Below are 12802 nucleotides of genomic sequence, written 5' to 3'. Positions count from 1 at the left end.
TTATAACTAACTAGCTGTTGATGTAGGTCAGAACAGGGTTGTTTTATGTGACTTTTTCCCTTCAAAAACCCACGCAGTACCACGCGCGCATGCGCACATCGCATATCACTTTAAGTAATTGTTTTTGGTCTGTAACACATGCACTAATGTGTTAACTGGCTGTGTGTACAATGCAGGAAACATTTCAGACTTCCTCTTGGTGTACCTACAGGAAGCATGAGCCACTCTAATAGGCTAACTCTGTCTTCATGTAGAGAGACAGGCGGTCACAGCTGTTATGGTGTGAACACTGTGTTCCTTCTTCTGAAACAGTCTCAGGATGAAGTGTTCCCTGCGATCCTTTTGGAGGGTTTACCTGCTCTGCTGTCTGGGTCTACTCTGGTACTGTGGTAAGTAGTATTAATTACTGCAGTTGAGTTGGATTCCAGTGAGAGGCCATGCTGAATGAAAATGGTATAACTGTGGACAAAAAAGTACAAAATAATATAAATGATCATTTATATAATAATAATAATTATATTATAATAATAGAAAATGTTAAGTGTAATCTTTTGTGAATTAAGCTTAATTAAGAACAGAAAAGAAATAAGTAATTTTGAAGATTTCTGTGATTAAATTTGATTGAAACATTTCATAGTTGATGTTTTACTTTTGTTCTTGTATTTTAAGGAATAATTCAATTGATATAGACAAACAAATAATTTTATCATTAGACTGAAACAAAAGCAACAGCAATTTTTGGATGGAAATTAATGCCCTGTAACAGACCATTTCCACTATTTGCAGGTATTGGTCCTCATGGTTACTTATACAATACATACTTCACACATACTGTGAATAGTTAATATTTCATGCAATCTACAGTACAACTTAAATGTTATGGCACCTTTGTAATATGACTGAAACAAACTTCTAACAACATCTGTGTTTCATCTGTGCTCCACTCAGGAGAAGCCAGAGTGCTTACTGAAATTCAGGCTGGTCCTCTGTATCGTGTGGTGGGCTCCCCACTCTTCATCTCCTGCAATGTGAGCGGCTTCACCAATAACAACACTGAAAAAAACTTTCAATTTCGCATTTCCAAGCCTGAAAAGCCAAGTTTCGAAATCAACATCATCAGCACCGATGACCCAAATTTCGGCTATGCCATATATCAAGATCGTGTGAGAAGCAATGAAATTACTCTGACACGTGTGTCGCCAAACTCTGTCATCTTTAAAATAATAAGCCTACAGAAAAATGATGAAGGGGATTATGACTGTACTGCAGTCAATGAGGAATTGACTTATGATGGAACCTACAGTGTTAAGACCACCGTCAAAGGTAATCAATCACCATTCTACTCTTAAGACCTATTTATCAGTATATCTGGATTCATGTATTGTAAAGCTACATCTTTCTTTTTCTCTGTTTGTGATGTGGTACTGTAGTGATTGACAACTCCCTAAGTGTTTCATCACCACCTCACTCCACCTCACTGAGCTATAATGAGGGTGATGCTCTCAGTTTAACATGCCAAGCCTCCAGCAACACCGTCCAGCACACCCATCTGTCTCTCACCTGGTATCTCCGTAAAGCTGACGAGGACGACGCACAGCCCATCATTTCTCTGGACAGAGATTTCACACTGAGTCCAGGCAAGGGGTTTGAGGGGCGTTACCAAGCTGGACTCATAATGTTAGATAAAGTGGGAGAGGCCACATACAGGCTGAAGATGACTCAGGTGGAGCTGTCAGATGAAGGCAAGATATACTGCCGGGCTGATGAGTGGATCCAAGATCCAGACCGCTCCTGGTACTCTATCACACAGAAGGATGCAGAGGAAACTACCCTGCATGTCAAAGCCAAAGGTTAGGAGAAGCATCATTATCAATCATTTCATTTATATTATCTGTTAAATAGCACCAAAAATATAAGTCTTGAGAACACATTAATTTTTGCTCTTCCTGTTGTGGCTTCTTGACAGGATGTGTGGTGCATTTTTATCTCACTGTGTGTGTTATTTTTTGCCTTGAGTAGAGGTGGTGCTAGACACGGCGTCTCTGGTGGTGAGAATTTCGGCACAGCAGACAACTCTGCAGGAGGGGCAGGAGCTGTCGCTATCCTGTCACGTAGACACACAGAACCTGGAGGAAAGGTTTTTCTCTGTAGCTTGGCTCTGGGGAAGTGTTGAGCTGGCGCGCATCGGCCCTACGGGCATTCTGTCTTTTGGGTCTGAGTACAATAGTCGAGAAAAAGACGGAGAACTCAGGGCCGCCCGGATCAAGAACGGAGAATACCGTCTTATATTGCAGCCTGTCAGAACCAAGGATCAGGGAGAGTATGTCTGTAGAGCATGGCCTCAGGAAAGAGGCCAGGATGGTGCCTTTAAACAGGGTGCAGCCCAGGACTCCGGCTCCCAGCTGATCAGCATCTCAACCACAGGTTAGTCAGCAAGTGAGCCCATACTGACTGACACACACATACACAGGCATTTATTAAGGGTTTATTTTCTGGGTTTTCATTTTTAATTTCATCTCCTGTAAAGAAGGTTTCAAAAAGCTCAAGGTTATTAGTAATATTAATAATTTTATTACTATTAATGAAGTTATTATATTATCTAATATTATGTCCAACACACTCATGCCCTCTGTCTGTTATACATAGATTCACCCTGTGTCTTGTCTCATCACAGAAAGTGGGCTCTCAGTTGAAATGCAAAGCACTGTGAGTGTTAACGAAGGTGACAGGCTGAATCTCACCTGTAAAGTGCAGGGGGTCAAAGATCAGCTCTCCGTCAACTGGCAACGCAAATTAACATCAACATCAACAGCCACCTTCACCGATATCATCGGTCTGAGTCAGGAGGGTGTTATAGTTTCAGCGGAAGAGTTCGTAAATCGCAAAGTAAAGGCAATGCGTCCAGCAACTGACACCTTCACCCTGGAGCTTGATGAGGTCACAGTCACTGATTCAGGTGTCTACCAGTGTACTGTGTCTGAATGGAAAGCCAATAGCAAGACCAAAAGCCAATCAAAGACTGCAACTGTGACAGTGGCTCCTACAGGTATGATATGTTGCTCTCTGTCCATGTTGACAAATTAATACAGTAAAAATTATTCAAGGTGCATGAAGTGTTAAATCTGCATATTGACACAACAATCAACCTTCCTTGCATTACCCTCAGCACAAACTTTACACTTTTAACCCTACTATAGTAAAGTTCTAAGAACCACCTAGATCTTAAGGATGTTTTTTGTTCCGTATATTGGGTGTAATGAATATTGCAGGGTTCACTTACACGGCTTTAGACTTGAAGTCTTGTCACTGTGCATGTGTTGAAATAACACAAAAGTATAATCTTTGGAGTGCCTCACTGGATAACTTTGCATATTATTTCTTAAAAACGACTGCTTAATGCTTTTAGTTATAAGTGTTATGTGAATACAAGCATGTGGACATAGAAATATGTGATATTTAATACTTGAATGGTAAATTTGACTATATCTTGATAATTATGGACATATGAAACTTTTCTTGTTTTTGAGAAGGAAATGGTATTGAGAAATGATGTGTGAGACAATGAGCGTGAGCTGAACTGAGACAGGAGATAGACAGCACTTAGGAAATCTCATTTACGCACATCTCTTTATTTTGAGCACCCCCAGCTTCTGCTTTTCAGTCATCACTGTTTACTTTTTTGTATTTGTGTCACAGAGTCGCTTGTGAGAGTGAACCTGATAAGTCGCAAAAACATGGTGACTGTAGGAGAAATTGTGGAGTTGATGTGCCGCGTCAAAGGGCCTCGCCTGCAAATCACACTGACTTGGAGCCTACAGCGTGATGCCTCGACCTTAGATAACATTCTGACTCTGCACTATAATGGTGCCATCAGCTGGTCTGGAGACCAGCATCGCTACCAGCTGAAAGTAAAAAACGAAGGAGATGCAGTCACTCACTATCTACTTATCAACGGTGCGAGCCACAGGGAGGCAGGAAAATACCAGTGTGGAGTGTCTGTCTTCATGGAGAATGCGTACAAGAAGCTGCCTCCATCCAACCAGCTGGCTGTCATGGTGCAGAATCCAGGTACTGCTGATATTTATAAGGTCACATGTTATCTTGCTCAAGCTGTTTTGGATGAAAGCCATACTGTGTTTTCTGTTTCTTTTTTTTTCACCATGTAATGTATGTCTCAAATCTGTCTCTCTCCTTCAGTGAGCCGGCTCGTTCTGACCTCCACCCCTCTCTTGACAAGAAATATCAACACTGACATAGAAATAAAATGCTCCATTACCTCAGCTCACTCTGCGTCCTCTCGCTATGCTGTCACCTGGGTACTCCAGCAAAAGGCAAAGAATACAAGCCTTGTAAGCTCCGACCGGGATTCTTTAGTAACGTTTGGGCCCCAGGTAGACAGACAGCGAATCAGCATGTGGCGCACTGAGGGGCCTAGTTTTGAGCTGACTATTCGGCAAGCTCAGATCTCAGACAGCGGCTCATATGTATGTGAGGTGGTAGAGTGGCTACAAGATCCTCGTGGTGAATGGTATAAGCTCTCGCAAGTCTCCAAATCTACTGAGCTAGCACTGATTGAGCCTGGTAAGTTTGATTTCATTAAACACATAACACATCTCATCATCCACATTTAGTGCATACCATTTTGTCAATAATTTAACAAAGTTTTTGATCAACTTGGATTTCTCTTCTCTGCACACTCTCATTTTCCAGCCAATGACCTTTATTTAGATAAGAAAGAGTAGAGCACAACAACACAGCAAAAAAAACACTTCCCTATTGGTGAAGTCATATCTTTTGCCTTAGTGGGTTTTTTCTGGTTTATGTCTTTTGCTATGTCTACTTTCTAATGTGCATCTGTCCTACTTATTCTGCTTTACTGTCTCTGTAAGTATTGCAGATTTCTTTGTGTTTTGGTCTATGCCCTTTGCAAATCCCCCTAATCTCTCTTTTGTCTCCTTTCTCCAACTTCTTCCATGTCTGACTATACACCAGGAATTTGATCTTAAGTCCCATTGATTGGTTTGCCTGGATAAACTAAAGTTGAATAAAATGTGTCTTTTTTATCTTGGTGCTTTTTTATAGAGAAAGAACTGTCCATTGTAAAGGGAGAAGTGAAATTAAATGTGAGCAGATCCCACAATTTCACCATCCTGTTTCATGTCACCAAAGATTTTAGCCTTGAATCTAAGTTCTAGGTCACATGGTTTTAGCAGGAGGAGACAGGAACTAAACAACACCCCATATTCACAGCTTACTGAAACTCAACCCTACAAGACAGGTTTGGGAAGGGAGATCAACTAAGATTTAGTCACCCTTTGCCCAACCAATTCAACCTTACAGTCTTGAAGCCAGTTCCTGCAGATAGTGGCCTGTGTTTCTGTGAGGTAGAAGAGAATCCCTGTCCCAAGGGTGGAGGATGGTTGCAGTAGAAAAGTCAGGATATTTGACAGTCAATGTCTATACAGTGTCTCTCAGCAAACAGCAGCAACTGAAAATCATGTGAAATCATTTGTCTCTTTGTCTACTTTGCAGGGGACGCCCTCTCTGACACAGGATGCAAGTCAGATATCTGGATGGGAGCTTTCATTGGTGTTATCATCTTCTCACTGTTCATAATTCTGTTGCTGGTGCTGAAGAAATACTGTGACAAGGGGTCAGAAAAGAAGTCGGGCCAATCTCTGTGGGCAGAGCAATACCCTCTGAACACCAAACCCGTTGTAGAGACCTGAACCTAATAGACCGTATTGTTATATGTGTCATCTATTATATGCAATAATGTTTTATCATTTAAATAGTTGCACTTGTTTTTTACTCATTTTATAATTGTCTTTAGCAAAGTCCAATATTTCTTGTTTAAGTGAATCTGTTTGTAAATGGATATTTTACTCTCTGTGCAGCTGTGAATAATTTTGCCTCTGTGAATTAATAAAATTCATTAAACCTTTAAAATTAAACAGCCATTTCATTTTATAGCTAAAACTTCTTTGCATAATCACCCGCTTCTTACTGTCTGCCATGAACAGTCGAGCTAGGCAGAAGCTTGACTTTGTGTCTTTACACTCTTTACACTCCCAAAGCAACCTACTTTGAATGACAGATTCATTTTTATGCAGCAACGTGATCGGAGGAAGTCACAACATAGCATGACTGGGGGAGCAGCTAGGCACAAAATGTGGTAAGATTTGAAACCGTCCTCTACATAAAGAAGCCCGGCGATGAATCAACCAGGAAGTGCTCTGTGGTTTTGCACAAAGTACAGGATGACTGTGTGGTCTGCAATCTGCTGAAATGTGTGTCTAGTGTTTGTGCAGACAGAGCATTATCATAGAAGTCAGACATGGAAACTGTGTGCGTGTGTGTGTGTGGGCGGGGGTCTTTCATAGGCTACTTTCAATGACAAATTTACAAGTTTTAGACTAAAGACCAGATAATTGGGGACGGCTTGTCTAATTGGGGACAAAAGCTGTGTCCCCAATGCAGAAAAAGCTGATTTTTGGGTCAGTGGTTAAGGTTACGGTTATATTAATCTCAGGGTAAGGGTTAAGGATGGGCAGGTAGTGGTCAGTGGTTAAGGTTAGGTTCGGTCTCCAGGAAATTCATATAAATCTATGTAATGTCCCCCAAAAGTGACCTAGGACCATGTGTGTGTGTGTGTGTGTGTGTGTGTGTGTGTGTGTGTGTGTGTGTTGTCCATTAGTAATATAACAGTGAAACATTTTTCTCTGTCTTGGCACTCTCTCCAGCACAGTAGATCAGTAGATTTGACATGAAACCATTTGTGTCTTAGCAGACAGTGTTTTCCTTTTCAGCTGCAGTCAAAGGATAGTAAAAAGAGGGAATTTGGCACCTAAAAGACAGTATCTTTGAAATATATTGAATTGATTTGACTAATCTGAGTGCATTAGTTTCAAATAAACTTTTAAATACATTTTTGCACAGAAAGAGGGCTGTAGATTTTGTCCTCCATCACTTACATTCAAAGTGTATTATGAAAGGATCACATAATGGACAGTATGAACAAGAGGAATAATTTCAGCGAGAAAAATGTGTCAGTGTTCATTTGGGCACCTGACTATTGTCTTAGGAAAGACTGGGAAAAATTAAGAAAGGAAAAATTGTGAACCTGTCCTCTAAGGGCCAGTGGAAGGTTCTTGATTGGGCAAGTCAATAATCTCGATCCAGTTGAATAATTCCTATTCTGAAAACCAGACTAAAGGTAAATCTATACCACCTATACAAGCAAGAAGTGAAAATGACTGCATTACAGGCCTGGTAGGGTATCACCAGATAAGATACCAAATGTCTGACGATGTCAGTGAGTCGTAGACTTCAGGGAGTCAGTGAATGCAAATGATGTGCAACTAATTTTAAATATTTTAATTTGTCCTGTTTAATTTTGGTGCCCTGTTGTTGGGGGACTGCATAAAGAGGGCTACAATTCCTAAATGGTTTGTCTGATGCGTGTGTAAGCATATTCAGAGTAAAGATTAAAGTCAACACTTGAACCTTTAAATCAAATGTGCCAAATAACAAAAGTGTGTCACTGTCCAAATACTTACTGGCTGCCTTGTACTTGTATATGTTTGCATGTGAATGCATGTGAGGTTTTGAATCTCTCCCATAATATCATTCCTGTATGTTAACAGATGTTCCAACTCAATAAAATTGGATGCTGGAGAGTAATCAAATCAAAACTAAGGAAGCACAGAGTAGTCTGATTCTCTCTCTCTCTCTATCCCTTTCTCTCTGCATCAGCCCTATCAATGTTTAACACCCCATCTGTGTAAGAGACTAGAATAGAATCCATTTCTCCCTCTCACTTTGGAAGAAACAGGCCTAGGCACCAGATTACTCCCATACAGAGAAAGGCTCTTGTCTGATGAGTGTATACCAGTTATGTACAACTTAAGGTAAAACCAGCAGTGGCTTTCAAAAAGATGTGAGAGACTAAAAGTACACTGAGAAACTCTAAGGCAGGCTGTAGTCTTCTCAGCCCCAGAGACATGATGCAGCTCTGTCTTTGGTCTTGAATTATACCAGCTCTTCACAGTCTGGTGGACTGCTTACAGCCTTCCTCTTAACTTTACTGTAATTCTACTCCCTTGTGTTTCCATGGCAATGCCTGTCAGAGCAAACAAAGAAACATCGAATTTGGGAGGCGAATCGATGCTTGTGTATATGCAGGAAAGACTTGATGTAACAGGGACAAACTAGTGTGTATGACGGCAGCCGTGCCAGAATAAAGTAATAAAGTCTGAGCTTTAATATATTTAACAGTCATATCATCAGTTCTTGATGTGACATTGGCGCTGTTGCATGCAGTGCATGGAGTGCAAAATGGGATTTCTAACACTACATCCCTAATATTTCTCTCTCCAAATATCCAAAATAGGTGTTAGATGACATTGTGGTTCTGAGTTTCCCAGCATGTAGCTGGATGCTTTGAGCTTGTTATCTCCATTGCTATAATCTCATTCCAGATTTGATTTGGCATTAGTTTGATGCTCTGTCCTTCATGTGCCATGAATGCACTGGATTTATGAAAACTGTGTGGGCACAGTTCCATAACATCTTGAACTACAGCTACAACAGACAGGAGCATGCACATAGAAACATTGCTATGAAAAGTACACCACACTGAATGTAAATCAGCAATATCGCAGCAGTATATTACCTGAGTTAAAGCAAAAGCTACCTGTTTATAGGCAATGAAACTGAAAGAATGTTACTCATCCGAAAGCAACAGTAACTTCAGCTTGCATACCCGTAGACTTGTCAATCACAGGTACAATAAGCAACATTAATAATAGTTTGTGAATGCTGTCTTTCTGGCTTATTGACACACCTAAATGGCACGTGTCATTATTCATGTTGCACCTGTGTGTTTTGGTTTTGTTTTCTCCTAGCACCTTCATGCAGTTGACATTTTTTTTTGTTTTTGTTTCGTTTCGTTTTTGGGGGGGGGGGTTTCTGTAAAATGTCTCACTCCAGCAAGTCTAGTAAAACCATGTATACATTAGCATGAAATTTGGCACAGATAACCATGGTGCCCAGAGGATGAATTCTAATAACTTTGATGATTTCCTGACTTATCATTTAGTGCCATCAGTCTAATACTTCGGTTCATGTATCTAATAGCTTGTTAAAATTAGTCAAATGAAGTCATGTCTTTCATTTTAGTGCCAAATTCTCCTCTTTTCTCCTCTTGTGTATCTGTCAATACACAAGAAGGATTTTTTTTTTCTAAAAACACTGCAACTGTGGAAGATATTCATTTTATTTGACTAACTCACACTGCTGAAGCCTCATATTATCTTCAGATAAACTTTTAAACACATTTTTGCACAAAATGACTGTGGATTTTGTCCCCCATCACTTGCATTGTAATAACATTTGGAGTGGATCTTCTAATGGTGAGTTCAGGGGACCTTTTCCCACTACTTAATTCAATAGTTACAAGATAAAAGTTTGAATTTAATGATTTAGTTAACCTTTTTAAATTGTAAACATTATTTTAATTGGTTGTGTTGACATAATAATGTTGGTAATTACATCAACCTTAGATTGTGTGTGATTTCAATTCAAATTTTTGCATTCTTTGATTTAAAACAAAATTCAAGTTGTTGTAACTTAATGAAATTGGCTTGATTACTTAATTTCTCCCCACCTTGAGTGCAGTATTTCATTTACCATCCCCCACCCACTCAATATGCCTGGATATAATTAGACAGTTCAAACTGTGTATTACAGGAGCTGCAGGCTGAACAAATATCACACAGGTATACAGAGGACATTTTCAAGGTGAGTATCATTTAATTACAAACAAATTCTACTAAAGAAGTGTCTTTGGGCATGTTCTCTATTGCAACGTGACCAATAGTGGACTCATGTGCAGAAGTTAGTTACACCTGCTAACACACAACTTGATGGAATCTGTCACTACCAACAGTAGTCATAGCAGTGGATTAAAATGATGAAGTTTTATTTGTGAAATCTACTCAGCTGAAGAGGGCTTTTCATTTGGGAAGTGGGGAGGAAAAACATGTTTTTCATATTTCATATTCCTGTAACTGTTAACTACATTATGTAATCGAAATTCAGCCACAGACACTTTTAAAATCTGCTGGTTTTCACATAGATAGCCTTGTAGTTCCACTGTAGGAAAATTGCTGTTGGCCAACTTTAGGAGCCCTTGGACTGTGGGTAGTTCTGAAGGATGCGGGTGGTGCGCTGCAGGGTTTTTTTTCTCAGTCTCTTGCTCAATCCTCCAGCGTTGCTCTTGTGTCTATAAAACCTGCAGCAAGAGATGTGGTACAATGATATTTGTATTGTAAATCATTTGGGATTTTGGTTAATGTGATATTGTGATACAACTTTTGTGTTTGTGTTTTTCCTCATCTTAAAGGTTGCATTACATTTTTTCTTAATGTCAAGGAGCTGGGTGAGTGGAGCAGGTGGACCCAAACGCAGGGATGGTAAGCAGGGAAAATCCGATGCAGATATTTTTAATGAAAATGAAAAAAGTCACAGGAACAAACCAGAATGCAGAAGACACAGGAACATCAAACAGAAGCAGGGCAGAAGCAGGGCAGAAGCAGGGCAGAAGCAGGGCAGAAGCAGGGCAGAAGCAGGGCAGAAGCAGGGCAGAAGCAGGGCAGAAGCAGGGCAGAAGCAGGGCAGAAGCAGGGCAGAAGCAGGGCAGAAGCAGGGCAGAAGCAGACAACTCGACAAAGACCGAACTGAAAACTGGACTATAAATACACAGGGAGAGATTGCAAATTAAATACAGGTGAGGGCAACAAGACACAGGTGAGACACATGAAATAATCAAACACAAGAAGTAAAGTGACCAGGCACAAGGAGGAAATATTTAAAAATAAAACAGGAACTAAAGTAAACAAACAGGTGACACAAAAACCACAGGCAGAACACATAAGGGAACAGAGAAAGCCAAAACCAGGAAACACATGCAATACAAGGGAAAGAGTCCCTCAAAAAGTCCAACTAAAAACAGAAAAAGTCTGAGGGCATCAGAAGGATAACAAAAACCAAGGAAGTCAAAAGAACAAAAACACAAAGAGTCCAAAAAACACACAAAAGTCCATCCAGGGTGGACACTTAAGACACTTAAGATAAAAGTAAAAAGTAAAATATTGTCAATTTAAACAATCCAACTCTTTATTTCAAACACGCTAACCTATCTTTTAATTTGTTTTATACGGACACGGAGGAGTTCGAGGCTGGCTTTGATAGGCAAGTGAAGAAAACTGCCATCATGTGTGATTGCTCCACCCTAGGATCTGACCACAAGACAGCAACACTGTGGTCAAGGGAACCAAAATCCTGGAGGGAAGTGATATCCCAAGCTGCTGTCCTTTACTGAGGGGCATAATGTATGCTCTGAATCTGGGCTATCCCAAGAAACTTAAATGTACTTTTGAAGCGTTTTCAGCTGTTCCTTGAACCCGTTGGACTAAAATCCAGTGGAAAAGTCTGAAGAACAGTATTTTCTGAAGATTCCACTCATTTCACAGCAATATCAGATGATGTTGTTTTGTATGTTGAAGTCCACTGAAGAGGCTACAAAACTGATACTGAAAAGGAGACAGAAGACACCATTTGAAATTTTTTTGTGAACTGTCAAGACAAAATTTGTTGCACATACAGCATACTCTTGACAGAAATTTTGTAACCTTGAGCTAAAAGGTCTTTACTATATTATGCAAAAAAAAAAAAATCCAAAAACCAAAAAAACACTGCAGTACCTGAAGAAGATTGGGGGCCATTGAAAGTTAATACTTCATAAGCTTTGTTATCACCTGCTAGATTGCAGATTTTTTACTGTAGTTTTACAAAATGTTTCACAAAATGATTTTAAAACCAGAGTTAACATTTTTTTTTTGGCACTGTGGTTTTGAATACTTTGGACCTATAATTTTGTTGTGATAGCATAATTCAGCATGCTTACTGCTTGATTTCCAAAGACAATATGGATATTGCAGTGCAGTGCAAAATAAAAAAGGTTAATTGCCTAACAATTTTGTTGTTAAATGAATTTATTTCTTTAAGCCACTACATGAAAAAACCCTAAAAACTACTGAAGAAAGTATAATTGGACTGACTTGACCAACTTGTCCACTTAAAAACCTGTGTTCACAATTATGGTAATAAGGTACATAATACTTAAAAATTCCTTTTAAAACTAGTTGGAACAACAAATTTTATGAATAATCAACTTAAAAATTTGTGTTTATGCTGCCAATTATGAAGCACATGGTAATTAAAAATATCTTTGACTGTAGAGGAAAAGCTCCCCTAACTCACTGTAGTTTGTTGGTTCAACATAATTTCATCGGAAGTTGTCCTAACTCAAAAAGCTTGATGCAAACTGTTGCATTATTTTTTTTGTTGTCATTGAGCCAAAACATTTTTTCGAGTGTGTGAACTAGAGGAATCATTACGGCAAGCAAAACCTGTTTCAGGGTTCATACGGGCACCTGACTGTTGTTTTAAGACCGACCTGAAAAATTGTGAACCTGTCTTTTAGGGCCAGCACACATTGGCGACACCATGTAGTGTCACATCAACAGACATTTTTGAAACCTTGTTACTATGACAATTAAAAATATCCACTGTAAGAAAGGGATATTGTGGCATTCTAATATTCAGCACATCCTGACTTTCACCATACTATCTAAGAATAATTTGCCTCCTTAAGGTGTGGCGTAACGCCTACTCTCTCTCTCTCTCACACACACACGTACACACAGACGCACGCACACAGAGTTGTTTCCATGACTTC

The 12802-nt window shown here is 39.6% G+C and overlaps 1 protein-coding gene across 1 annotated transcript; it reads left to right on the top strand.

Moving 5' to 3' along the window:
- Positions 1–163: 163 nt before the first annotated feature.
- LOC122991744 (immunoglobulin superfamily member 3-like) lies at positions 164–5935 on the top strand. The gene is made up of 8 exons (XM_044365022.1): positions 164–389; positions 949–1323; positions 1431–1850; positions 2020–2424; positions 2675–3046; positions 3697–4068; positions 4198–4581; positions 5533–5935. Exons 1-8 carry the CDS (start codon positions 320–322, stop codon positions 5727–5729), a joined length of 2595 nt encoding a protein of 864 aa, XP_044220957.1. The 5' UTR covers positions 164–319; the 3' UTR covers positions 5730–5935.
- Positions 5936–12802: the final 6867 nt, after the last annotated feature.

The sequence above is a fragment of the Thunnus albacares genome, chromosome 11 (genome assembly GCF_914725855.1).
Source record: "Thunnus albacares chromosome 11, fThuAlb1.1, whole genome shotgun sequence".
Taxonomy (NCBI): domain Eukaryota; kingdom Metazoa; phylum Chordata; class Actinopteri; order Scombriformes; family Scombridae; genus Thunnus; species Thunnus albacares.
This window is presented reverse-complemented; position numbering and strand designations above follow the sequence as displayed.

Coding starts and splice junctions, on each gene's coding strand:
- LOC122991744 (XM_044365022.1), top strand. CDS start 320: ATGAAGTGTTCCCTGCGATCCTTTTGGAGGGTTTACCTGCTCTGCTGT. Junction 1,851..2,019: donor CCTGCATGTCAAAGCCAAAG/GTTAGGAGAAGC, acceptor TGCCTTGAGTAG/AGGTGGTGCTAGACACGGCG. Junction 2,425..2,674: donor GATCAGCATCTCAACCACAG/GTTAGTCAGCAA, acceptor GTCTCATCACAG/AAAGTGGGCTCTCAGTTGAA.